The 27,088-nt window shown below is 46.5% G+C and overlaps 3 protein-coding genes across 6 annotated transcripts in view; all 3 read left to right on the top strand.

Moving 5' to 3' along the window:
• Positions 1-8,159, top strand: part of ARMC8 (armadillo repeat containing 8) — a 57,795-nt gene extending 49,636 nt beyond the window's left edge. For 3 of the 4 annotated variants that reach the window (XM_072344604.1, XM_072344607.1, XM_072344608.1), the window contains 5 exons: positions 1,260-1,355; positions 3,484-3,579; positions 4,062-4,134; positions 4,752-4,845; positions 5,585-8,157. In XM_072344604.1, coding sequence (XP_072200705.1) covers positions 1,260-1,355; positions 3,484-3,579; positions 4,062-4,134; positions 4,752-4,845; positions 5,585-5,618 — 393 coding nt within the window. In that variant the 3' untranslated portion in view covers positions 5,619-8,157. Of the gene's footprint in view, positions 1-1,259; positions 1,356-3,483; positions 3,580-4,061; positions 4,135-4,751; positions 4,846-5,584 lie in introns of all 4 variants that reach the window. The other variant, XM_072344605.1, reaches the window with a different exon arrangement.
• Positions 8,160-9,522: 1,363 nt separating this feature from the next.
• NME9 (NME/NM23 family member 9) lies at positions 9,523-15,156 on the top strand. The gene is made up of 7 exons (XM_072344292.1): positions 9,523-9,612; positions 9,702-9,810; positions 12,371-12,428; positions 13,133-13,236; positions 13,536-13,607; positions 14,331-14,447; positions 15,066-15,156. The coding sequence occupies exons 2-7, from the start codon at positions 9,778-9,780 to the stop codon at positions 15,096-15,098; spliced, it is 417 nt and encodes a 138-aa protein (XP_072200393.1). The 5' UTR covers positions 9,523-9,612; positions 9,702-9,777; the 3' UTR covers positions 15,099-15,156.
• A 159-nt stretch (positions 15,157-15,315) lies between these two features.
• The window catches only part of VPS8 (VPS8 subunit of CORVET complex), a 60,825-nt gene continuing 49,052 nt past the window's right edge, over positions 15,316-27,088 (top strand). The window contains exons 1-12 of the mRNA XM_072344648.1: positions 15,316-15,447; positions 15,505-15,567; positions 15,904-15,972; positions 16,636-16,766; positions 17,888-17,981; positions 18,908-18,940; positions 19,554-19,608; positions 24,048-24,172; positions 24,384-24,470; positions 25,633-25,700; positions 26,290-26,443; positions 26,541-26,600. Coding sequence (XP_072200749.1) covers positions 15,316-15,447; positions 15,505-15,567; positions 15,904-15,972; positions 16,636-16,766; positions 17,888-17,981; positions 18,908-18,940; positions 19,554-19,608; positions 24,048-24,172; positions 24,384-24,470; positions 25,633-25,700; positions 26,290-26,443; positions 26,541-26,600 — 1,071 coding nt within the window. The remainder of the gene's footprint in view (positions 15,448-15,504; positions 15,568-15,903; positions 15,973-16,635; positions 16,767-17,887; positions 17,982-18,907; positions 18,941-19,553; positions 19,609-24,047; positions 24,173-24,383; positions 24,471-25,632; positions 25,701-26,289; positions 26,444-26,540; positions 26,601-27,088) is intronic.

Genomic DNA, 27,088 nt, shown 5'->3' on the forward strand with positions numbered 1-27,088 from the left:
TCCGTGAATTGTTTTTGACAGGGAGAAAGAGATATTGGTGGAGGAAATGAAAGGGGTAATCCCCTGTGAAGAACAGAGGGAAAACATGCAGCAAACATTTGGCAAGCCAGCATTTTTGTGGGGAAAAATACCACGAAGCCTCTACTGTGCATTTATCACATGTTGTGTTTCTACTATAAAAAGGTCACTGCAAAATAACTTCTGATGTTTGTACTCACTGAATCTCAATAAGCTTCATTGAGGATTTACACTGTCTTAATGTGAAGATTTTCATGTGAAAAGAGCGACCTGTCGTTCATTAATTCACCCTAAGCTGAGCTCTGACAGCAGAGTCTCATTATTTTAAGGTGTTATTGTCTGATACCATCCCAGCTTCACCTACTGTCTGTAACACTTCAGAGCCAGAATCAACCATTCTCGTTCTGTACCCAAAACTTACTCCAGAGCAACTCATCCAGCTGCTTTTGATTCAAGTTTTAGTGCTAGCAATTTTAAGAAATCCTACAAGAATCTCTATTGGTAAGAAGTTCCGGCTCAGAAAACTGCAGTGTGTGCTGTGCACAAGTTGTGTCTGGTGGCTGTTAGCTGTCACTGCTGAGTTTTGCTGTCAGATCCCCCTGTAGATCTAGTTTTGCATTTTTTTTCTGTTACTCCTTATGACTGCTTATATTCCTGTACACAGTACAAGTCCTTAATCATATCACCTTTTTACCTGTAAGTCTCCGACCTTGAGACCGTTTTCCTAGAATATAAGTGATTTATGCATCTTATCTTTCTAAATCCTTTAAGGTTTTTGGTTTTCTTAAATGAAGATATCAGACCTGGTTGCAGTGTTCCAGTAAGTGTAGCAAAAGTTCCAGGTGGAAAAAAAATAAAGCCACACTTCTTTACCCCTCCTTGATATCCTCCTGTTATCAGAGGAGAAAAAGTGGTTCTTTCTATAACTGCAGCATCATACTGAGAGCTCACATCCAGCAGGATTTAGTCTTCAGCCTATGGCCAAGTAGGAAACCAGTGTTTTTTTTCCTACGGGTTTCAGTGAACTCAGAACCAAGGTCCATATCATGCTCTCTCAAACGTGACCAGGGTTCAGATGAAGAGGAATATTACCAAGTGTTTCTGCTGCTTTGGGTTTTGGGAGACCTTGCTATGAGCTATAAGAACTTTGTGCAACTCTACTACTCTTTAAGTAATTCATGTAGGAATGCTACCTCTGTGTCTGGAAAATTACTGCTAACTATATTTCATTGCTTTGACAGCACATAGACCATATAATGAGCACTCATGGGAAGCAAATCATGCAAGCAGTGACCCTCATTTTGGAAGGGGAGCACAATATAGAAGTCAAAGAGCAGGTATCCTTTCCTTTGTTTCAAGTTCTCATGGCAGAATACAATTTGAGAAGCATCTAAAAATGCTTACTGTTCTCACCGTGTTAATTTTCTTGAGGATAATGACGTGCTGTGGCTATTTTACTGAGGTCTGTCCATTTAATAACATTAGCACCTACCAGAAGTTTGTCTTCAGTGCATTACTGCAAACATGTTTGAATTCAATTCAGAATGCTTTTTAGATTTCACAAGTAGGAGAACACCGTACACGAGAGCAGTAGAATTATATCTAGTGCAGTGGCATGGCAGAAAGGGGATGGTGGGGACATGGGAAGAGGACAAAGCCAATATTTCATGCTGGGAAAAGCTTCATGGTTATTTGCTCCTACAGCAGCTGTTGGAACAGTCAATAAAAAAGAGCAGTGTTACTGCCCACTTTGCTGGCAGTGGAACATGTTCTGCTGGGAGCTGTGGCATCTCAGCTGTTCCTGGGAGCTGTGGGAGCCAGCAGTGCTCACAGCAGAGGAGACAGCAGCAGGGAGAAGAACATGCTGGTGTAGCCCAAGATAAGAGCAGGAGGGGCATGCTCTGAAAAATTGCAGCTGGAAGAATAAAAATATACAGGAGTAAAGGGACGTGGAGAGAGATATTCAACAGGGAAAAGCATCTCTGGTCTTAGAACAGCATAAGGGTGAGGCTACTACAGCAAAAGTAAGAGGACAGAATTTGGCTAATTATGGGAGGTGAAGGCTCTCTTTAACTGTCTTCCTCACGCAGGACATGTGGTGGTGAGTAATGGGGGCACTGAGGAGCTGTGGGAGATTGCCGAGGATTCCTTTGGCTTAGAATGGATGTTGGTAGTGAACGGCATGGCAAATGGCTTTAATCGCTAAATCCAGAGTGATTTAAATCTCTGCTCACTAAAGAGTGGGCTGAAGTGAAGAGTTCTTTTGTGACCGTTTAAAATGCAAAATTAGCAAAAAGAAATACCAATCCACACACACACCTAAGACTAAATATGTAGCAAGTGTAGTGAAACCATGGTTGTAAAGCAGCTGAGGATTAAACAGCTGTTTCTTTCTAAATTGGTTTTGATAAAGCTCTAGTAAGTGAAATGGCCTTTTTTGCAATAGGAGATGATTTTGCCTGCCAAAAGTGCACCTCCTGGAAGAAGGCTGTTGTACCGAAGCTTAACGTAGGCTTTCAGTTTTGGAGCCTTCGTATACAGAACACTTTGCTTACCCCTGCAATGAGATGAACATGCTTTTGTTTCAGAACTAACTCTTGCACACAACGCTGCACACAAATAGGATGGTGTTTATCACTGACTGACTTGTTAGTGTGTCCTCAGCAGCTTTGGGACATAATGGATGTACGCAGCTACTAACTTGAATGCAGCTTAGGCAAAGGCATCACACATGTGTTGGTCATTCTCTGTAGCCCTCTTGCAGCCACGTGTACATAAAACATGGCTGAATTCTTACACAGCTCTTAAGGGAAGAATTCATAGAGCGTCTCCCTGTGCCTCCCGAGCGCCTGGAAAGCTGCCTTTGCAAGTCTTAATGCCTTGTGCGTGTAGTGCAAACATGGGCTTTGTTGCTTCAAGGTTATGTTGTAAGATGGCTTTTCTAATTCACAAGTAATAAGCAGGTGCATTAAGCAGTTCACTTGCATTACCTCTGCAGGTGAGATGTGGGATTAGAGCTTGTGGGGAAGAAAAGATGTTTTTCTGAGGGTTCAGCAGGTAGACCTCTGAATTTCCCTTTCCTGACTTGAAGAACTACATGGATGTGTTGTGTTTTTTCCTAGCTGCTGTTACAGAACAGCCTCCTTTACTTCCCAACATATTGTATCTTGTCTGTGTGCCACGTATTTCCATAAGAGACTTAAATTGTACTCATTGTGAAATGAATCAGTGAATGTTGCTTAATTTTTTATAACAGCAAAAACTGTGTTTTTGGAAGGGCTGTTCAGGCACAATTGTTACTGCTTTGGCACTGGTGAAATGTAAGCAAGCTGGAAAATCCAGATTAACGATATTAAAACTAATTAAAAGAATTGTTTGTGACAAGTTCAGAGCTGTCAGGAAAGCTGTATAAATCATGGGGTGTGATCTGCAGCCAATATTCTTAACAGTTTTTCTCTCTTTCAGACGTTATGTATACTTGCCAATATAGCAGATGGAACAACAGCAAAAGAACTGATTATGACCAACGATGACATTCTGCAGAAAATCAAATATTATATGGTACGGGGGAATTCTTCTTCACTGTTTGATTTTGATCTTTTGCCAGAATTAAGGATGACACTTTAGCATTTATTCATGTAAATTCTTAGTCATTGTCACGCACTTAGCATTTGTCTACCCAGTTGTGTTTAAGAAATCATGCTGTGCAGCTCTATATGGCTGATTACAAGGAAGATCTGGTGTTATGTCCCATAATAGTGTTATGCTGACTGAAGCAATACCTTTAACAGTTCTACTTGGAAAACTTGTAATGATCTTGAAGAAGCAGCATCCTGTAATCTCTTACTGAGTATGTAAGGAGAACTGACCGAAAGCTACCGAAGTGTCTTATGTCATGGTGTTACCTTTGAGAGAACTTATAGATACAGAATTTGTCCCCGCTTTTCCTACCTCATTTGTTACAGGATGAATGCCAAAAGGTGTGAGAAATTCTGAATCTCTTCTAAATTTGAATGCTTTTTTTTTTCCTTCCCTATATTTAGAGTCATTCAAATGCTAAACTTCAGCTTGCTGCCATGTTCTGTATATCTAATCTCATATGGAATGAAGAAGAAGGTAAGAAAGCCTCATTATTAATGAATAGACAAGTTACTGCCCTGATCAAAAGGCTAGTGTTACATACTAGTCATTATTGCAGTGCAGTGGAATCCAAAGCATAAAGGGAGGCGTCATTATAGGTATAATATGGAAAAAGTGTTTGGAACATAAAAGAAAATATAGAGAGCTGTTCTGGGGCAGGAAGGGAGGAGGATGATGTCAGTGAAGAGGAGCTGATGAGGTTCACACAGATTCCACCTCTCTCGGGTCACAGAATTTTATGCTCCAAATGGTTTTCTGCTCACAGTGCTATGGCTTAGACTTAGAAATACACCTCCGCGTAAATGTTGCTTGTATCCAAACCAGAAAAAGGAGTTTAAAGAAGCTTGACTTGACTTGAGTTTAAAGTCGCTCGCATTAGGATCAAATTTGTGTGGGATTTTGCCTTTCAAAAAAGAAAGCAGAGCTCTGTTTTGAAGCTGCCACAGCTGAAGGAGTTTTCCATTGCTGTGTCTTAGCTGAACTGTGCTCCATACCCCACTCCCTAAGCTGGTTTCTGCTGCCACTCCTTTCTTCTGTTCTGCACGTGTTTTTTATTTCAGTGGTGTTTCCAAGAATGTGATTTATTGTTGTAGGTTCACAAGAACGCCAAGATAAACTACGAGACATGGGAATAGTAGATATCCTACACAAATTGAGTCAGTCATCGGATCCGAATCTGTGTGACAAGTGAGTATAAATACTTGGCTTAGGTCTTGGAAAGGACTGTCAGGGCCATGACAGCATGGTTGGGAGGTGTAGGCTCAAAGGAGAAGCAAAACTTTTGAATTCAGGTCCTAATAATTAACACTCAGCTGGAATATTGATGAAACTCTCAGCATAGTTTTTTGGGAGGTATTTGTAACCAAGATGTTGTGCAAAGTTAGATCATATAAATTGTCCTGTTCTGACTGCAGCTTTTCACCCTCACTGTGAAGGTGCTCACTGCGTTAGTAGGGGTGGTTTTCCTGACAGGAATAACATGCTTCTTGTGTGTGCTAAGTTCCTGATACATGACAGGTTTATTTCTCAGCTATAGCCGCTGCTTTTCATGGCACATCTGTAGTACAGAGAAATAATGGCTTGTCACCAACTGAAGGGGGATTTCTTTGCTTAAAAATTCAAGGTTTGAGATGCATCTTAATCCACACCATACCTGACAGTAGCTTAGTTTATGCTGAACATCTGATGTACGTGATTAGATCGTCTTATTCTCAGGTACCAGGTGGATCCTTGAACTGTTCCAGCCCACACAGCATTTCTGCTCCAAAAACGAGGCTCTTCCAAACTGAAGGAAGCAGCCTTTTAGTTTCCTGTCACCTCTTTAGTTACCTTCCCTATCTTGCTGACATAACACGTGGCTTTGTTCATACAGTTGATGATGATAAAGCCAGAACCCAACAATTAACAGCTTGATTTTTACCTGCAGGGCGAAGACAGCACTCCAGCAGTATCTTGCATGATCAAAGGCTAATGGAATCTACGGACACCCCTCATGTCTACTTAAGGAACAGCAGGAAATATTCCTGACTCCTTATATTTGCACAAGTCACCTTGGGCTGCATTTTTCTTAGGTGCAGGGAGCTGCTTTGCAGAAACAGTTAAAATGATCAGGTCTCCAGTGCACTTGAGAATTTTTTTGAGGTAGTTTCTTTACTCAGAGGACTCTTGGGGGGTTGTTTTGGTTTGTTTGTTTGTTTTGGTTTGTTTTTTTTTTTTCCTGAGCTACCTGGACTTTGGAATAGAACAATCAGTCATCATTTTCCTTTTGGGCCTACAGTTTTCTGCTTTTGCTGCAGCCTGTGTGCGTGGATGTGCGTGGGTGTGTTTGAGTGTGTGCGTGTGCTTGGGTGTGTGTGTGTGTGTGTTGGGTGCGATACCTCAATTTCGTTTTTCCTTTTTTTGTGTGTGTGAAAATCTTTTTCTACAGGTTTTCAAGGGTTAACCATTGTTTGCTGTACGAATACTTCAATGAATTATATACAGTTTGAATGAAATGTTATTTAAAAAAAAACCAAACAAAAAAACAAAAACTGTTGTATCCCATAAAGTTTATTTTGGATTTTGAACAGATGAATGTTTTTAAGTAAAATATATGCATTTCTGAACTTCAGCTTAACTTACATTATACTTCCTTTTTAAAGAGGAAAATAAGGGGAGACAGCATATCCCAAAGGACAGGCAGCCAATTCTGTACTGACAAGATCCCAGAGTTAGCATCGTACTGCCATGCAGGGTCACTCAGTACTGATGAAATGCTCAGATCAATGGTATGGGACAGCTGGGTTGCTTTACATCCCTGGGCAGTTTGAGAAGAAAGTCTCGTGCTTTGCAGTTAGCGTGGCTGCTGACTTCTCTGGGAAGTGGCAGGTGGCTGCAGTATAAGCAGGCGTAAGCTCTTGGTGTAGAAGCCAAGAATTTCCTCAGGTAATTGCTGAAGGATTAGCTGATTTCACTAATGACATGTGTTTGCCGATCCCTTGTATCAGTGGAGAGAACGTGTTGCAAAAGCTATGCTTTCAAGAGACCAGAAGGACCTGGCAAGCAGTGGTTAAGGGATTGCTTTTGTTTTTCATCCTTTACCTTCAGACATAGTTAAGCAACATGCAAATGATTTCCATTAGTGGGCGCTTTAAGTTGGGAAAAGGATGGGATTTTTCTTTTTATGCTCAGTCATGTTGCTGTGAATTTTGTGTATATGTACAGATATACACACATGCATGGATTTGGATAGCTGGGTGATAAGCAATGGGATTTTACTATACTCAGAAGCCTAAATTGTCTGTAGGTTCCTGAGATGGTGCCTGTAAGCATGGAGAAAATTGTGGGTACAAATGAAGACTGTGTAATGTTAGGCTGGAATGCAAGACCCCCCCCCAGTGGCTTCAGGAATCAAATATGCGTAGGAGCAAATGAGAGCATCAAGGAGCTCTCTTTCATGCAGGTCAGGGCTCTCGCTTTCTTCCCACGTCTACTTTCTAATTCCAGGTTAGGCCGTAGTTTCAATAGTCAGAATCTCCAAATACTGTATCTACGTAGCACTAACAGGCATGCGAAGGGTTGCAGCCTATGTCTTAAACCAAATCTTACGTGTTACTTTGAGCTTCAGGAAGGCTGCTGCAGGAAGAGATGTCTGTGACTTTGCTAACTGGTTTTGATTAGCATCTTGATCTTCAGTTTCTGATCAGAAGGTTAAATTGTGATAGCCTTACTTGTTTCAGAGGTCATTACTTGTGTCAGAAAATGTGACCACGGTTTGGCCTGGAATTTGAATGTGCTGTGTATCAGGTAACTGTTATCACTTGGTTGCAGAGGAGAATATATACATTTCATGTAATTTCTTCTGCTCTTGAAAGACAAATAAAAGTGAGCACCTGACACTTTTCCCCCAGGCACTGCAGTAAGCGACTGGAAGTTCTTATGTCCTTCTGCAAGTTTTTTTGTGATGGACTTTGGATGAAAGTGAAAATAAGTGAGAACTTGATAAGTAGCAGAACCTCATAAATGAAGTCTGTAAAATCCCATCAGATGTGCTTTGACTTGAACTGAGGAAAAGTTCCGAGGCAGAACATATTGTGAATGTAAGACTTTACAGTGTGTATCTGGCCTCTAAGCCCTCACTCCTGCTATGTATGTTTAGGAGCTCAAGTTCTTCCATATCTCTTTTCCCCCCCTCCTCCCCCAGTTTGCTTTTCTAACAATAAACCTGAGTTTGGTTCTATAAAACTTTGGTGCCTAAAAGCGTTCAGAAGGAAGGTGAGTAAGTATCTGTGTACATCTGAGGGGGGTGGTGCCTAAATTCTGCTAGAAACGATGAAGGCGATGCTCAGACAATCTTGTTGCTGCATGAGAACAACTGCCGTTTCTCACAGGTGTTGGCAGGGCAAACTGTTGGATGAGAACGTTTTCACCTTCAGTTAAGCTTTGTGAATAATTTTTCGTGTTGCTGTAGGTATGTACAAAGAGAAGAAAACGAATAGTGTAAATAAAAAGAACTTTACCAGAACATGTAGGTTTTTCTGAGCTTCATGGAACAGTCGGCACTCTGTGCCATCTCCACAGCCCCACAGTTGCTTCCTGAGGCTGCCATGGGAACAAATGTGTCGGCCAGGCCTTTACCAGCTTTGTTTGGGTGGTGGCATCTCTTGAGCTTGAGTTTGCAGAACCAAAACACGCAGAGTTTGGACTTGATACAGATGATCACATTTCTGCCATCTTTATGCCATTTCTCTTCCTGAAAACCAATCAAATCTATTCCATTTTATTAAGTGTATTTGCTTTCTGTGTCTGTTTGCAGGGTCAAGTGGTGATGACCATTCTCTTATGTCCGAGCAATAGGTTTTGCTGTGGAGGGCGCTGGTGATCAGACAGCTGGCACACTTGTCTGCACCTCACTCACCGCTGCCAGCTTGGTTGGGGTATTCTCTCAGAGTCAAATGAGACAATGTGCCAGTTGTTCCCAGCACTGATATGGACATCTTGGTAGTGAAGGAAGGTATGTGATGTGCTCACAGGAGTCCTGTGTTCTTAAGGCAAGCATCTCACATTACAAAATACCCCAAACTTTTACAGCCTTTCACCAGGTAGTAGCTGCCCTGCCTCTGTAGGTCTCCCCTGAGGCAGTGATACAGCAGGCAGAGGAATAATCAAGGTGCATGAGGTTATTAAAGCCTAGAACATAAGTTTTTGAAGGGGGTGAGCAAGTAATTGTGACATGTAAGCACCTGGTAGGTATAAACATGTAAAAAATGCAGCTGTGATCATAATCATTGGGATTTTACTGGAGCCTTATGTTTACAGAGAGGCAGCCGCTGGGCACCCCGGGGTGCAGTGCTCACCCACGCTGCCGATGCAGGCTGGGGATTCCCTGCCCGGTGTCACCTTGAGCTTGCTGATGGCAACGAGGGAGAGCAGCTGCAGTGCCAGAAGCCAGGTTCTGAGCCAGGAGGTGGCTGGCTGGAGGACGGCTACTGTGTGCCATGTGGCAAGGAGCAGGTTGCGGTGTGTGCCTGGAGCCCAAGCAGCTCAGTTGGGGTGAGCAGAATCCCTGCTGACCTGAATGCTTGCGGGCAGTCGGACGCTTGTTTTGGATGAAGGGAGAGAACTTGCTGTGGAGCTGTGTCTGCAGAAGGGCTGTCAGCTTCTCCCCTCTGCTCAGCGGGGTGATGTCTGCCTCTGCCCCATGTTTAGGAGGGATGAGGAGTGGGGCGGATGTGCAGCAGTGGGCAGAAAGCAGAGCTGTGTGGGTTGGCCAGGCAGAAGGAAGGCAGAGGGGCTCTGAGCAGAGGGAGCACAGCTTCCCAGGAGACAGGAGAAGGGCAGCGGGGAGGGCCGGGCTGTTGTTGCACCCTGTGCTGCCATAGCAGCGTTGGGGAGCTGCCAGCTGCTGCACAGCTACTGGGCCCAGTCTGCTCCTCCTGCAGGCTTGGCAGTCCCACTGTTGTAGTTTTGACGCAGGTGCTGCAACAGCCCCTCGGCTCCAGCCCTGCTCCTGCTGGGTCCTGGGCTGAGGAGCAGCAGCAGGTGAAACTCTCTCTGTGGTGCAGGTTGGCTGCAGTTGGAGTCACGTAATTAGGAGACAACGGCTGGGTGCTGCACAGCGACTGCTGTCACCGCGGAAGAATGGCTGCAAAGAGAAAGGAGGCGGCCCTTCAGGTCAGTGGGAGCCAGCCATGCTGGAGGGCCTCAGAACAGCTTCTGAGTTCACAGAGAACTTTGAGAATGGAGTTTGGTCTTGGGGTATCTGCTGACAGAGCTCTGCTGTGAGTAGAAAAGCATTCCTGAAGGCAGGTGGGAAGCACAGGGGGAACTGCAGCAAGGCAAGTACCCCCAAGGTCAGTGCCAAGGGTGCATTTTGCTCAGTGCAGGTTGCGCTGCAGCGCTGTTACCTGCTGCCACCACTCCGCACTAAAGGTGCTTTCAAAGAACAAAATGCATGGGTGTTTTGCAGTACTGCTCAGAGAACTTCCAGCAGGGAGCTGGAGGGAGGGGGTCCTGCTGGCCTGAGCCTCACTGGGCATTTCTGACCAGCCTGTGTGTGTTCAGAGATTGCTGCAAAGCTGGGAAGAGTTGGGAGGGAACAGGAAAAATCCCAAGGCTGAGAAGCCCATTTCACATCGATGCATAGGGGAATATTTGCCTATTTAAACCCTGTGAGTGCCATAATGATGCTCTATAACTACAGGGGAGAGAAAGGTTCCGAGAGCAGATTACTATGCAAAGCCATAGAAAAAGCCAAAGGAAGTTATGAGCATCTTGAGATTTTGCCTGGAGTTCAGTGTTCACTAGAGAAGCAGTGAAGGAGGTTAAGGACTCCATAAGTCACTATAAAAACTGCAGAACGTGGGGTGAGACTGTGAGTATGTGAGAAAGGTGGTGAGTTTAAGCTAGGAGTTATTTCTGCTGCTTGTTGCACCGCGTTCCTTTGTGATGGCAAATGTTTGCAATGAGAATTTGCACTTCTGGCAACCAGCTACACGTCCAGCTTGGGAGATCCTAGTTGAGGTCTGCACAGGTGTGACTGCGTGACCTGAGCCTTGTGTATGGCACAGAGTTGGCTTAGAGATGCAAAGGGGCTATCAGAGATGAGCCATATCCTGGTTGCTGCTGGGCATCCACGTTAACAAAGCACTTTGAACAGTGCTGGCATTGCTTTCTGAGTCCATCAGTTGAACTCATTATTGCAAATTACAATCATCATAAATGAGTTGAAGTCATTCATGTGCTGTTCAGCACTCCCAGGGTGGTCCTAGCACTGCTGATACCTGGAATAATTGCACTTCTTAGTTCTGCAGATGCACGCTGATAAATTAGGCTTGGGGTCACGTGCTGAAAACAGAGAAAGCTGTTAGAGCAGGGGGAGGTGTCAGAGCAGCTCCCTGCTCTGAGCAAGTGGGGGCCTGGGGAAACTGCTCACCCTGAGCTCCAGTGACACCTGAAAGTCTGCAAGAAGCCACTTAGTTTGCATGGGGATTTCCAGCCTGAGTCCTCGACTTGGGAATTCTAGCAGTCTTTTAATGCATGTTGGTATTAATTACTGAATAATACCCTTCTTGCAGCTAACAGTCCTGCAGTGTATACTAAATGTATTTAGGATTAATGATACCAAGTGAGAATGCTGTCAGGAATCTTTGTTGCTCGGTATCAGCACAGCAACAAAGCAGCAATATTACCAACATGAGTGATTCTTTGAAGTCACTTGTTTAAAGAATCAGACATTTCAGAACAACTTATTTAGCAGGCACCAGGTTCTGCTAGGTCTGCGTATCATCCTCCCATCCTTTTTTGCTCCCCTGCAAGTCCAAGGCTGTCCTACAGTCAGCATTTGTAGCACATTCCGATGGCGTGGATGATCTGTTGAGCTATTGCTGACACTTGAGTAGTTTGTGCTGAGCCATTTTTTGTTGTTTTACTTTGCAATAACACCCTTTGACAATGATTCTTTGTTGCCCTCACATGACCTGCGCTCACAGAAGTAGGCTGCTCAGCAAAGGAGGTTCCTGGAATTCCTGGGGACAGCGTGGAGTTCCAAAAGCATTGCCTGCCCTCCAGTGCTGCACCCCACGGCCGGTCACAGGGGTCATCCCGTCCCTGCTGTGAGCAAAGCTGCCTGGAGTGAGGGAGGGGAGAAACCCCCCGAGCCCTGCGGAGGGCGGGGGGCTGTGAAGAACTGTGTCCATGGGGTGTGTAAATATGGGTTGGCCTGAGTGCTGCTTTCACAGCTGCAGCTTTAGGTGATCCCCCAGCTGCAGCCTCGTGCCTTGCACACCAAAGGGTTTGGAAAGCACACACCGCTGTCCTAATGCCAAGATCAGGACTGCGGCATGATCCATCCAGATAAATGGCGCTGCCTCATTACAGTTCCTGATGCCAACTTCCTGTGAAGACACAAGGATTATTTCTCTGCTCACCTCCCGGAATAACTGCCTCTGCAAATCAAGCACCCAGACTGTTCAAAGGGTTGCTGCAACTGAAAGGGGAGGGCTTGCATTTGTCTGGGTGCTCCATACACTTGTGCAGTGCTTCCAGGTGGTCTCCCACCTGTGTTCTGGCCCTGCCCTGCTGACTAGAGGAGTGCAGGCTTTTCCTGCAGTGCTCAGATAACGCCTCTCTGAGCAGATGTCTGTCATACAGGTAAGCACACAGTGACACGTCGATGCATTTACAGCTACCTCATGACTTATGTTGCTCTGACTGGTTTTACATTTTCACACAGATGAACATCAATAGCCAGGAGCTTTGGGAGGAAATGCTGTGTCTTGAAGGCCTCCTTGGTAAGGGCTTGGTCAACACGCAGTGTCGGTTTGTTCTGTGTTACAAGCACTTTGGTCCTGTTAGGAATCAGTTTCTGCTGGTACTGATGTTTGGACAAACCCTCTGTTTCTCTTGCTCTGAGTGGAAGTAAGGAATATTAGACTATATTAGCTGCACTAGCTGGAGGTTACCAGCGTATGTGGGGCAGTTGTCATGGAACTACAGCAGCACTGATGCAGGAGCCTCGATTCCCCATCCAGCCCCAGGTGTGGGGTGGGTTGGTCCCGGTGTGAGGAGCAGCCCAGGATCCCAGGGTGAGGGTCTAGGCTAGGTGAGCCTGTGCAGCAGGTCATCCTGGAGCATCTGGATGTCACAGCCAGTACATGTATCTTTTAGAGACTCCACAACATTGTTAGCTTGTTTTTCAGCCCTTGTGGTGCTTTGCAAGAGTCAGAACTGTGGGAGCAACAGCCAGAGGCTGCAGCTTGAGGGGCTCAGGTTGAACCTTAAGAGATTTTCTTAATCTCCCACCCCAGGAGGGCGATGCCACAGAGATCACTACAAGAGAACACTTCATTTCTGTGAGGATTTCAGGTTTCTTATGGCACCAATGGCCTTTATGCAGCCCCTTCCTAAAGATTAGACTGCAAAGAGCACAAACCAGCCTATGGGTGTAGGTCTGAAATGATCCATTCTGACCTAGCTCTTATTTTCACGCTTGCAGTTGTTGATGCATATCAAGCCTGGTGTGGCCCATGCAAAACTGTAGTGGATCTTTTCCGAAGAATAAGGAATGAAGTCAGCAGTGACCTTCTGCACTTTGCTGTGGTAAGGTCCCATTGGGCACTGCTTAAGAAACCCATTCTCTGTTCCCTGAACTTAGTAGGTAACTGAAGGCTGAAGTCATTCAGCTTTCCAAATCCAGCCCAAACAGTAACAGTGCAGGAGTTCCAGCCTCTGTGAATGAACCTGCTCTGACTGGTGTCATTTTAGCCTGTAAGCCTGGGATTTTGCTGTTGGTGAGGGGTGAGAGCTGGCCAGTTCTGAGCACAGGCTGTTGTGTGTGTGTTCCTCTGAAGCAGAAATGTTTTACCATAAACAGTCGTTTTATCTGACATCCTTTTTAGGCTGAAGTTGATTCCATTGATGCTCTGGAAAAATACAGAGGAAAATGCGAGCCCATCTTCCTCTTCTATACAGTGAGTGAAAAGTTTGTACAGCAGTTACATAGCAGTAAATGTGACTGAGTGGGAGCAGCTACTGCAGGGTCTCATTGCTGCCACAAGCTGCTTCCCTTCATCCTCAGACTCATCAGGAACAGGAAAGAAAGTTGTTCCCAAGTTTCCCTTTTGTTCTGGAGTGGAGCAGCTCTGCCTGTGAGAAGGGCCTGGTAACACAGTTTGATGTCTCTATCCTCAATCTGGTTGAGGGGATTGAGTGCACCCTCACTGAGTTTGCAGGTGGCACCAAGCTGGGAGGGAAGTGCTGATCTGCTTGAGGGTAGGAAGGCCCTGCAGAGGGACCTGGACAGGCCACATCACTGGGCTGAAGCCGGTTGTATGAGTATAAACAGGTCCTGCACTTCGGTCACAACCCCATGGAGTGCTACAGGCTTGGGGCAGAGTGGCTGCAAAGCTGTGTGGAGGAAAAGGACCTGGGGGTGTGGGTTGGCAGGCAGCTGAACATGAGCAGCATCCTGCCCAGGTGGCCAATGGCTGGAGGCTTGACTCAGAAATAGTGCAGCCAGCTGGAGCAGGAGGTGGTTGTCCCCTATACTCAGCACTGGTGAGACCACGCTATGAGTGCTGTGTCTTTTCCAGCCTTAATGATTCTATGATAACACCGCACATGATGGGATGGTCTGCTGAGCTCCAGAGCCCGGGGAGCTGTGCTCTGACAGACCCGCTTCTCACTCTTTTCAGAGAGGAGAACTGGCAGCTGTTGTAAGAGGAGCAAATGCCCCACTGCTGCAGAAGACCATCCTGAAACAGCTGGCAGCAGGAAGGAAGGTCTTGGAGCATCGAGGAGAGCATTTGGCGGTAATCAGGCTCTGAGTCCTCCTCCTTAGAGCCAAGGCTAGTCTCTCCCGTGCCAGCCAGGCTCTGAAGCTGGGTTGCTTCCTGCCAAAACCGTGTCAGCTCTGGGCTGAGCCTGAAGGCTGACGTGCCCCCTGTGTCACAGGGCTGTGCAGCCCTCCTGGGTGTAGGGAAGGGGCTGAAAGGTGGTTGTGCCCTCCCAGGAGGGCGGAGAAGGAAAAGCAGCAGTATGGCACCCAGCTCTGCAGGATGGAGGGGGGTCTCTGCTGTGTTTCTCCTGCTGTGCTCACCCACCCCTAGCAGTAGTTATTCCTTTAGGGCACCTTAGCTTTTAATTCCATAATCCAGCAGCTCTCTGACGGCATTTCTCAGGCTGCAGGGGAGGGCGCTTCATTGCACCGCGCCACGCTCGTTCCACGCTGAGCTGCAGGCAGCGCTGGGATATCACCGTGCAATCGCTGCGGTACAGCGGCTGTGCTGGGACATTGCTGCTGAGGAAATGCAGCCTTTGTTCGGAGCTGGCAGTGCAGCGGTACCACCGCACGCCCCGCTCCTCGCGTACCGCAGTGACTCCCACAGGTAACTGCACGTCACTGATGCTTTCTTTCCCTCCCCCCGCAGGCTCACGTCGTCGCCGCTCCCGAGTCCATTTAGGCAGGTGCCGTCCCGGGGCAGCCCGCCGCTTCCCAATAAAGCGCTCCGTGCCATCGCCTCCGACCCTCGCTTAAAGGCGCTGCGGCCCCTTTAACGGCGGCGCGGGGAGGGGCGGTAGTGCCGCGCTGCGCCTGCGCGGAGTGGGGGCGGCTCTGGACGCGGGTTCGAGTCCCGGCGCCGCCGGCCTGCTCGCCCCGCCGCGAGCCGCAGCCCGGCCATGGACGCGGCTCCGGAGGAGAGCACCGCGGGGGGTGAGGCCGAGCCGGACGGGCCGCCCTGCACGGAGCCGCCCGCGCCCCGCCTGAGCGCTGCGGAGCTGGAGCGCGAGCTGGACTCCCGCAGCGAGCTGGTGCGTCGCCATTTCCGTGCCGGCGCCGCCCGTCTCGCCCCGCGCCCTCCCCTTTGAGTCCCCTTCGAGTCCCTCCGGCGGGGCGGGGGGAAGCGGGGAAGCGGTCCCTGCGGGCGCCGTGTGAGCTGCGGGATTGCGTTGTGCAGGCGCTGCCGGAGCTCGTACTGCCAGCAGCGTCCGGCGGGGCGGGCATCGGGCGGCACCGAAACGCGGGGCCGGACCTGCGCACGGCGGGGCTGTGCGGCGGGGTTGGCCCGGAGCGGGACGTGCCCTCCGCGCGTGTCGCCCCGCTCTGCCCTCTCTGTCTAAAGCCGTGCCCCGTCATGGCGCTGGCAGGAGGAATCTGACGCCCGTGCAGGGGGGTGGGTGGGTGTATGCAGGGCGTGCCGGGCCGCTCTTGTAGTTATCAGAGGTCTGGGAGGCGTCTAACCCCGGTCTGTGGTCTTTGATGTCCAGATCGATGACAAAGAGTTCGACATCCCTCAAGTCGATACCCCACCAACGCTGGAGAGCATCCTGAACGAGGTGAGGGGGGCACGGCGCAATGCTCCGGCTGAGCTGCTGTCACTGTGGATGGAGAAGGTCCCTGGGGTCACACAGACTCTCATCTTCTTATGGGGAATAAAGTGGTGTAACCCCATGATACCCACAGCTGACACAGCATGCCTTGAGTCCAGTAAATTCTTCACAGCTCCGCCTTTGTAGTCTGGTTCACACATTTGGCCCCGTATAGTGGCAGAAAGGAGCTTGGAACAGGTGACTTCTCTTAAAAGCTGCATTAAAGGTACAGGTGTGAAGCTCCCAGACAGCCACACACAGTCCAGGAACTGGAGGAACATTGAGCAATTTGCTGCCCGAGTAGAAGGGGATATTGAGTGGAGGTGTAGAAGAGCAAGTCCTCTTTCTGGTAATGGGTGTAGGTGGAGCTCAGAGGATTTGTGTGGAGCACAAGCTGAGTGAGCCCATAGGCATACCTTGCTCTGGAGAAAGGCACAGTGTTGCAGGGCTCTGCATGCTGGCTCTCAGCGCAGTATTGTGTCTTGCTCTGTGCTCCAAGGACAGTGTGATCGGTGCTGCAGTTAAAAGGCAGCCAGAACAACAACAACGGCTGCTTAAAAACAATATAGAAACAACTCAGGGCGTTGTGTGCTTTGGATGTTTATAAATGTGGTGATTCTCTTCTTTCAGACCGATGACGAAGAAGAGTCTTTCGTTTTGGAAGATCCCTTTCTCTTGAACATCGATAACACGGATACACACTCCTACGACACATCTTCTGTAGCAAGCTCTGACAGCGGGGACAGGACGCACCTGAAAAGGTACCACCAGTCTGATACCCCGAGAGGTTAAAGCGATTAAAAGTAATTCTCTTTTTGGGCGGGCGGAAGGTCTATCAATGCTAAGTACAATTGAAACTTAAAGCAACCTTCTGTGAAAGGCAGGAGAAATGCTTTTGCTCCTGGAAGTGGAATGTGAATCCTGACATCCCAGAGCAGCCTGGAATGCGGTCGTTACCTGCAATACTGCTGGCTTACTTTGTTAATTACTCAGATGATGGCATCGTCTTACACCCTCAGCCACTCCCATTGCCTGCTTATGTGCCATGGGAAGTTGGCCTCTGGTTTCTGTTGCTCTGTGGTTGCTACATGAGCAAGTGCACTGGCTACAAACAGTCCTAAGTGTGACAGTTTATGGTGGCATATGGTGGTGTTCTGTGTCACCGTTGTTTCATTTCCAGATAAAATGGCTTGTATTGAGTGAAGCCGAACCTGAAGGGACTTAATATTTTCCAGTACGGAGGAGGCAGAAAAACCAGGAATCATTTTTGGCTTGTTTGTTTGAATCTGCTCACTGTGTTTATGGGTCCTCAGCCACAATATAAGCTATCAAAGCAGGTACGCCTATGGTGCACCAAAGCTCTTCAGAAGCTTCTTTTCCCTGGTTACCTTTAAAAACAGCAAATTTTACCTTTCATATAAAGCCAGCTGTTGTTATTGAATATTACACTTCCACTATACATCTGGTTTTCCCAGGGGTCCATATGCTACTAACGAGCCTTTTTCAGCTGTACATTTCCTATAGGTGCTCACCTTTACAGGTTGAGGCTTCCTGACTCACTGAGGCTGGATTAAAGAGCAGGATTGTTTCTCTCAGGCTTTGTTAATAGATGCCGCAGTCTGCAGAGAGGTGCTTGAAACTGAGCATTTGTTTGAAGGTTTCCATAGAAGAGGAGTTCAGACAGATTCTAATGCAGGCACAGTGTTATGTTGTGTACTTTGCTATTGATTTCACATCTGTTGATTCTGGACATGTGTGCTTCAGCAATAAGGATGGAAACGGTGTGGTTATGCATGCCTGCAGGCTTTACCTGCTGGTTTAGCTGTGGGCTGACATTCCAAACTCTGCTTTAATGTGTTTGGGTTATTTCTTCTTTCATCAGGAAGAAAAAACTCCCGGATTCTCTCTCTCTGCATGGATCAGTTATAAGACTCTCGCTTCTGAAAGGGATTTCTGCCCAAATAGTCTCTGCAGCAGTAAGTGTCTTTCTCTACTGGTGACATCTACTATGTAAAACTTTGGCCTGTTCTGGTGTGGAGGGATGTGGGTGATCTTCTCCCTCCTCACAGTATTAACGTGTCTAGTACATAAGCATCTCTAACTAGGGATGAGTTATTAGCTGACTTCATGCAGCAGCAATGTAATAAGTCCTCTTTAACGCTGCTTTTTGTTGCCAGATGTCAAGAAAACTAATGGGAAGTATTAATACAAAATGATATCAGTGCTGTTGTTGCTTAAGGGTGCTAGAAACAGGTTTGCTTAATGCCTGCCACGGGCACAGGCCACACTCAGCCCAGGCCCACACTCTTCTGTGTCTATGACTGCGCCTTAGGCCTGACTGCAGTGTGTGCTGCCAGTGAGAAGGAGCTGTCCGAGATCAGAGCTGAGGCAGTGATTTATAAAGAACGTGAATTCTGATGCCGGATTGGTAGAATAAAATGCAGGTGGTTCATCTGTGAGTGCTTCTTCAGGGCTGTGTGACTGGAGTCCGAGTGTGAATGTACTGCAGCCAGTTGTTACTTTATGTTGATGGAGGCGTGAATGAGTCACCTGGCTGGGAAGCTACGAAGGTGTTCTGGAGGGGAAAGTGGTTTTGCATGAGATATCAGTTCAGTGTCCTCAGAGAATGCTGAGGGCTGTTAATTGGATGAGACTTGTTTACTTGTTTTGAGAAAAACAAGACAGCTTTCATTTGGAATGACAGGATATTCTGCTTCCTCTCCAGTTCTCTGTGCTTTCTCACCCACTCTGGGTATTCCTTGCCAGTGGTTTCCTCTGCACCTGCTGCCCTGGTGGGACTCATTAAAGCATATCTTGTGTTGACTCCGTGTGCTGTATTATGAGAGATGTTAACAGTGCAGGGAGTTCTGCTGCTTACTCATAACTCGTCCTGTTTTTCTAGGACAAAGTGGATGCTGGTTTGCCTACTGCGATTGTAAGTACACAGTTTTCAAGTCCTGTGTGGTTGTTCTTCATGTAAATTTGGCAGACTTTAAGTGGTAATTTAATAGAGCTGATAAATGGATCTCGATATTCTTTTCCTTGCTGAGAATCCTGAAATCAGAGGGGTAGGAGGAGCAGCACTGGAAGGCTGGCTTCTGGGAGCAGAGTGCAGCCTTTCCTAACTGCCCCTGTGCTGATTGAGCCCTCTGCTCTCCCCTTTTTCATGTCATCTCCAGGAGTTCTTAGTTGAGCACCCAACCATTCCCCGTCACGTTCATCTGTTGGCCACCTTGAAGTTTCCTATTTCTTCTTTGCCAGCCGTTGAGTCCTAACAGTGTTTTAAAGGCATTTAAATTGAACTGCTCATCATGCAGTGAGTTCAAAGTTTCTACAGCTCTGATAAAACTCAAATATGACCTTAAAGGGGGGGATATAAAACTGTCCTTTGGTTGTAGCTCAGGTAGGAAGTGTCTGTTGCTTGTATATTAAAAAGTTATATCTGTAACCTTCTTAAGACTTCCCCTTCTGGTACTGTTTGTGTGATGGTAGAAGTGGCAGATTTGTGAGTGACGCTTCTCAGCTTTTGGTCTTTTTGGCTTTTTCAGGCAGCATCAAATCTGATTGCAGTGGGCACTTCTCATGGGCTAGCGCTGATTTTTGGTAAGTGGAAAAGGAAGCTCTGAGGTCTTTGACTTTCAATGATCTTTAAAAACAACAACAAAAACACCAACAAAACGAATGCAAGAAGCAATCCCCAAACCGGCTACAATTAGAACTAGATTTCTTGTTGTGCATTTTGTGCTAAATAGGATTGTATTTCAGTAGAGAAATAAGACACAAGTAATATTTCATTTGTTACTATTTGAACTATTATGTGCTTTGTAATCATTTGAACTATTTGTACGGGTCTTGCTTCTGTTTTGCAGGAGATAGACACGTTGATAACTTGAACACGTTGAAATTTGTCTCCTTGGCAGTTGTATAAAGAACCTTTTCAGTGTTTATGTGTGAAATTACTCCGTTCTGATATGGAAGGAACCAGAATCATTATAGTAGAACAATCTGGCAGCGTATCCATCTTTTCCCTTCTGACCCAGTAGCTGCCAGGGTTAGGAAAATTAAAATGCTTTCCTTGAAAAGGGGAACTTGTAACCCATGGCCACCTGCAGCCTTGCATCCTTGGCTCCTCCATCCCCATCTCCCTCTGCATCCATCACCTCTCTATCCTTTCTTTCTGTTATTCTTTATCCAGCCTGTTTTACAAGTAAATGCTGAGCTTATGCCTTAGATATCCGGCTTAACAGCTGGGAGAGAGCTGCTCTTGAAGTGCTCCCATGCATGTCTAGTTTCTGTGCATTGATGTCTGCAAATTCATAGCAATTTTGGAAACCCTTTTCTTTCTAAGTTGGCTGGAGTTATTCCAGAGGCTAAAAGTTACGAGGGGACAGGGTACAGCAGAAGGATGGGAAGGGCTGTGACAGTATAAGTCTGACATCTTGGGAGTTTAGACTTGGGAGTTTAGATAACAGGAGGTACTTGATCTGAATATGATCAACACTTGATCTGACTGAGTTTTAGTAGGAGATCTCTGTAGTTTTCCTCTGTAGCTGCTATGAAAGACGTTTTTATGGTGATTTTCCTATTTCTGTCCTTGTATGTGGGCCCTCCAGGAAGCTGGTAAGCTTCTGAACAAGGGGTTGTCAGAATAGTGGGAGGTTTTTGCATTTTACACTCCAGGAAGGACTTGAGGAGTCTACAGAAGCGTGTGAGCAGGGAGGGTCATTCTTATCTTTGTTGTGACTGCTTCAGGTCCCACTGAAAGGGCTGATCACCGAGTGCCTGAGCTGCTTCATGTGCTGGGGTGTTTCAAGGTTGTTGAAGGATCATTTTCTTTGTTACGTTCTTGGTTAGATTTTGGACAAGCTTCTACTGTTACTTTGGCCGTGATCTTTACGTTGTTGTGAGCTGTGCAGTTTCTAAAGGTTCTTCTCTGGTCTTTAGCTTTTCCTAACTGGAAGTTCCATGACTTTTACTAAGATAGATGTTAATGCTGTAAGCATTTAGCATGGAATCAAGAACTGGATCTTTCTGAAAGGCTCCTGGTGTTAGGGTAAGAGGCAGCACACTGGAGTTACCCCAGTGGAAGCTCTGACTGATGTTTGTTTTGACCACGAGGGTGATGAAGCATTGGAATAGATGTTGAACAAGGTTGCAGGATGGCTTTCCTTGGGATACACACAACTCACCAGGGCCCTGAGCAGGCTGAGCTCATTGACCCTCCTTATGGCAGAGAGTGAGGCCAGGGACTGCCACAGCTGCCTTGCAATCTGGGTTCTGCTGCAGTGAAGAGGTGATGAGAGGTGTGCTACATCATCCAGCTTTTCAGATACAGACAGGAGCGATTCCTGCATGTTTCTGTTCTCTTTTCATTAGTATCATGAAGTCAAAATGTATCGACTCATTTTTCTTCAGTGACCACACGCTTAGTTTTAAAGCACTGTAATGAGCAGCATCCCCTCAGGTAACTGAGCAAATCAAAAGGTGGAATGTTACCAAAACAAAAAATGCCAGCAAAATCTGAAGGCTCTCTGTCTTTTTGAATGTTGTCACATATGCTGTTCTTTACTTCTTTCTTTTGTATTGATTTCTGACTTTTTCTTTCCTATTTTGGCCCTTTCTATGTGGACTGAAAAGGAAAAGGTACAGTAACGCCACTCTGTGCACGTGCCCTGCATGAGCAACTCCCGTCCTGCCCAGTTTGCATGCTGATGTGTTAGGTTACTCTGTGCCAGATAGGCAGCATGTAAGGCAGGGCAGTGACCAGGCAGCGGGTAGTACTGCTGGTGAGCCCAGAAACTGCCTATTGAATGCATGTGTACTGAATGCTGCCAGTTCTTTGGGCAGAAATAGCAGAGGAACAGGTAAATGTGCCATGTGTAGTGCTTCAGAGCAGGATGCGTCTGTAGCTGTTTGCAAAGGCATCATTTCAGGGCAGGATGAAGTTGAGCTCTTCCATGAGATCACCGTCCATCTGTTTCTGCCTGGGAGCACTACAGATTAGGACCTGAGTCAGGGAACCACGTGCCAGAAACTCTAGCAAACCCATGCAAGCAGTCAGCAACTTCTGACTGACTCCATGCAGCAGCTGTGCAGCTGAGGAGGGAACATTGGCTTCCTGGGGAGCTGACTGAATCCCTGCTGTGGGCAGTCATTTCATTGCTCAAGCTGGAGGTAGGTGGTGGGGAGGAAGCTTCAGCACACCCTGGTTTAGGAGACAGCTGTTGTGTTCTCAAGGGAGATGGTGTCTGAAACCTGTTCCTTGAGCACCCCATCTCTTGTCCTCCTGATTCCAGCTCTAAGAGGGGATACCTCCTGGGAGAGCATTTCCTGGTGGTGGGCCTGATGAAGGTGGGGAGAAAGCATCACATCTTAGAATTTGTAGCATCTCAGTCATTCTGTAGGATATCAACCTTTTGAATGCAGAGAAACAATGGCTTGATAAAAGAAAATCTGGTTAAAATCCTGATTATCTGAGAAGAAATTAATTTAGGAATGCTCTGCTTCCTGTGCTCTGGAAGGTGACTTTTTGTATTCAAAAGCTTGTTAACATTTTACTTGTAGGGCTAAATACCAGCTGGTTCTGGCTGCAGACTGTGAGAACAACAGCAGTAGTTCCTACTGGAAGTAGTTCAGATGGAGAACTGCTTTATTTACATTTTAAAATTAAAGATGCTTTCTGGATCTTTGTAGCCACCTTTGTTTCCTGCATGTGGAAAATGGTTTTTAATCCTAAACGTGCCTTATATTCAGGGCTGTTATTATCAGTATGGAAAATCATCCAATCAGCTTTTGCAACCCTTTGCTTTTATCTGTCTTCGTTACTTCAGCAGTTCATCAGTGGGAGCTCATGGACTCAGACATTTTGTTTTGTGTGGGAGGCAGGTTCTGGCTGGACTGGAGTTCAGGACAGGCAGAGAATGTATCGTAATTGATCAGAGATGTGCACACTGCAGGCAGTGAGGAGCTGTAAAGGAAAGCATCCCCTGGAAGACTGTTATGGGGCTCTTCATTCTATAATGCAGGAAGAAATGATCCTTAACTCAGAGGCATTCAGAACCACAGAACACTGTCTGAAGAGTTCAGAGCTACTTAACAGTCACTTGAAATCTGCAGTGTTTGGTTGTCACACAGGGCTCTGCAGGTGGTGTAGAGGCACCTGGTTTGCCATCTGGATGCTCTTCCACTCGAGATCACTTTCCTTGGCAAAATGGTGCTGATTTTTATTGCACCTTAGAACACTTCCTTCTCTGATCTCTTGCTCTAGTGATACTGCAATAGTTTTGGCTTCATGTTTCTCATATATTGGATGAAGGCAGCAGTTCATGGTATGGTCACCTGAATTTGTTTAATTAAACAAGAGCATCAAGGCTATAAAACTAACCAGTAACTTGTGCAACTGTCAGAGCTTTCAGAGCTGCTTCTATACCTGTATGTCCAGCCAGTCTGAGCCCTTCTGTTCTCCTTGGCTTTGAGAGGCCTTTCTGTTAGCAGAACTTGAAAGATGAGTCTCACAGTGCGCTCAGCCCCCAGTGTGTCTGTGATACAGGAACACATCATGTGGTGTTGGGGAGGAAATGAGAGATACTTCCATGCTCTGTTTCACACCTGGCACCCAGCTCATGGTGCTTCAGCTTGTATGGAGAGGTGTGTCCTGTGCCTTGGGCGCTGCTCCCAGGGGGTTCTGGGGCTCAGCTGCTGTCTGTTCCCTGGATCCTGTCCTGTCCCTCTCTGCTCAAGGCCAAATGCATTAACACAGGATTGCAGTGGCACTCCTGAAATACTTCAGGACATAGTTTTGGCTATTTGGTTTTAAACGTTCCCCAGTTCTCTGTCCCTGTTTTGTAATGTTAAAACAAGTTTTTGTATTTCCCTGCACAACCACACCTCGCAAACTCTGCTGACAAGTGTTCTGATCTTGGAAACTCTTCATTAGGAATGTAACTGTGAGCCTATGAATTGTTAATGTACCTCCAGCGATCTGTGTATGTAAATAATTGTGTTGCTCTCTCTTTAACTCCGTACTCATTCTTATGCCCTAGATCAAAACCAGGCTCTACGGCTGTGTCTGGGCAGCACTGCTGTTGGGGCGCAGTATGGGGCTATCTCTGCTCTCAGCATCAACAACGACTGCTCCAGGCTCCTGTGTGGCTTTGCAAAAGGACAGGTAATTGCCATGAGTTGGTGGTTCGGTGCTGTTCTTCCTCAGGCAGTTACTGAGGGGCTGTTTTAGTGTAATCCAAGCTAAGTGCACTCAGTATGTAGCTGCTAATTGTTTTTGTGCTGAATATGGAAGATCAGTGATGTGCCATCACACGAGGTGGGGGAGAGATCCTCTAGGCAGCAAATGTTTTATACTGAGAACAACTTGCTTGCAGATCACCATGTGGGATCTGGCCAGTGGGAAGCTGCTCCGATCAATAACAGATGCTCACCCCCCGGGAACAGCCATTTTGCACATTAAGGTAAAGATTTTTCTTATTTTTTTTTTCCAAAGAACCTGCTCATATTCAGTCAGATCATGGAATCACAGCATGGCCTGAGTTGCAAAGGCCCACAATGCTCATCCAGCTCCAACCCCCTGCTATGTGCAGGGGTTGCCCAGGCTGCCCAGAGCCACATCCAGCCTGGCCTTGAATGCCTGCAGGGATGGGGCATCCACAGCCTCCTTGGGCAACCTGTTCCAGTGCGTCACCACCCTCTGGGTGAAAAACTTCCTCCTAAAATCCAACCTAAACCTCCCCTGTCTCAGTTTAAAACCAGGAGTAGTAATGATCTGTGCAGCTTTACGTGGTAAAATATGTGTCTCTCCTGGTCAGAGCAGTGATCTTGGTGTTTCACCTTGCTGAGACATCTCAGGTCTGCTGAGTACCATGCACAGAACTAGAGCAGCATGTCTGGTGCAGCACCATGGTGAAGGATGGCTTCTTACATACTGCTTGGCCTCACCTGGCTTACCAGAAACATTTTGTTAGCATGAAGTGCCTCTATACTGCTGCATCTGAAACACTCCCATCTCAAGCAACTTTGTCCCATACATAAAGATGCATCCTCATGGCTCCCTTTTCTTGCTCATAATCTGATGGCAATACCACTGTTGAGGAGTACTTGGACCTTGCAATCTCCAGGTACTCGTGCTGTTAAATGCTGGATAGCAAAGTCTTCCAGAAGGGTCTCTCAACTGAGTATGTGACCCATTCTTATCTCAGTTATTTGATTTCATTAGCAGCTATGGGTGTTTCTGGTTTTTGGTCTGTCCATGACTCACAGCCCATGTATCAGTTCTGGCACCACCTTAGAGGCTCGAAGCTGCGAGTTGTTCTGGTAGCAGTGCAGATTTCAATGTCTTGTGGTTCTGAGCTGCAATAGAACGTGGTGGGACTTTGATAACAAAATCTAGCAATGATGCTAGAGAGATGAGGGCAAAACACAAAACCTTGCATTTCCTACACATCATAATACAGCCATCAGTCTTCTCGATGCTAAATGTTGAAAGTGCAGTGCTGGTAGACATAGCACACAGAAGTAAATGCATTATGAATAATGCTGTGGCATGAATTCTTTCCATTATTTTTTGTTTGATGGCTTTATTTGTTAATGCCAAATCTAACTTGATTATCTGCTCAGTTTACAGATGACCCGACACTCGCAATTTGCAATGACAGCGGAGGCTCCGTATTTGAACTCTCATTTAAGTAAGACAGCTCTTACCTGACAGGAAGTGGCAATGCAAGCAGCTAGTTCTGGGTCAGAGCTTCTAAAACCTAAGCAAAAATAGCACTAGAACCAGTGAAACTATTGTCTGATTATTGAAGGTACAGTTCAGGGTTGCAGTATAATTTAATTGAAGCAAGGCTGGTTAATAGTCAAATAATGGCTTAAGTTATTAATGTTTTTATGTAGGTATTGCCCAGGATCTTGGCATTCTGGATTGACTCTTGGAAGTTGTCATATAAGTGCTGCCTTGGTTTTCCTTGTTTAGCGAGAACTGCCCTTCAGTAACTCATTTTCCGCTTGGTGTCCTGAAGAGGATCTGGGAAAGGAGCAAGGATTGGGCTTCAAACTGTGGGGAACCTAATGGTGTGTTATTAAATAAGACCCTAAGGACTGCTTGTCTGTACCCAGGCAGCTGTTTGAAACTGCTTCCAGCAGCATTCTAAATTCATCCTTGGAGCTTTTTGAAACAGTGTTTATGAAGGATTGTGCATAAGATATCATGAAATGGTTAGGCTGACCTCCTCTTGGTAACAAACTGTCCATTAAGCTGATTTTTCTGCTTTGCAGGAGGGTTATGGGAGTGAGAACATGTGAGTCTCGATGCCTCTTCAGTGGCTCCAAGGGGGAGGTTTGTTGTATTGAACCATTACACGCAAAGGTTGAGCTAAGAGACCATCCTATCACCCAGTATTCACTGCTGGCCATGGCCTCCCTAACAAAGGTAACTCACTGCAGGCAGAAGGCTTTATGTGAGAAGCCACAGAGAAACTTTTGGTACATCCTCCTATGTTTCATTTTGCCTTTTTGTTTCTTTAAAGATACTGGTTATTGGCCTGAAGCCATCTTTGAAAGTGTGGATGACCTTTCCCTACGGTCGTGTAAGTTACAAAGCTAAATGCTTGCTTTTTTGTGTTACCAATAGTAGTTTCTTGTAGTGAAGGGGGTGAGATCAGGGCTAGGAGTTGATTTTACTACTTTACCAGCATACATTAAACTCTACATTGTGAAACTGCAGTTCTAGTGTGTTGGTCTGCTAGGTGTAGATTGTAGGCAAAGAGCTGAATCTCTTGAAGAGGCTAATTCTATGATTCTATGGTTCTTTCTCCCAAAAGCAGGAAGGGAGGAGCTCAGGAGCTTCTCAGCTTCTTGTCTTCTCTAATGTGGCCTGGAAGCCTTGGCTGGTGGGATGCTGACCTGTTGTCTTTAAATCATGTGTATAGACCAGAGAACACAACTGGCTCAACTTTCAGCACACTAAGGCATTGCTTTGTGGCCTGTGTGCACACCTGGCAAAGTCAGCGAGCAGCAGCTGATGAACATCACATATCCTGCTACCAATGGGCTGCCTTGCATACAGTCTGTGCTT

This window comes from Excalfactoria chinensis, chromosome 9, assembly GCF_039878825.1.
Source record: "Excalfactoria chinensis isolate bCotChi1 chromosome 9, bCotChi1.hap2, whole genome shotgun sequence".
Classification (NCBI taxonomy): Eukaryota; Metazoa; Chordata; class Aves; order Galliformes; family Phasianidae; genus Excalfactoria; species Excalfactoria chinensis.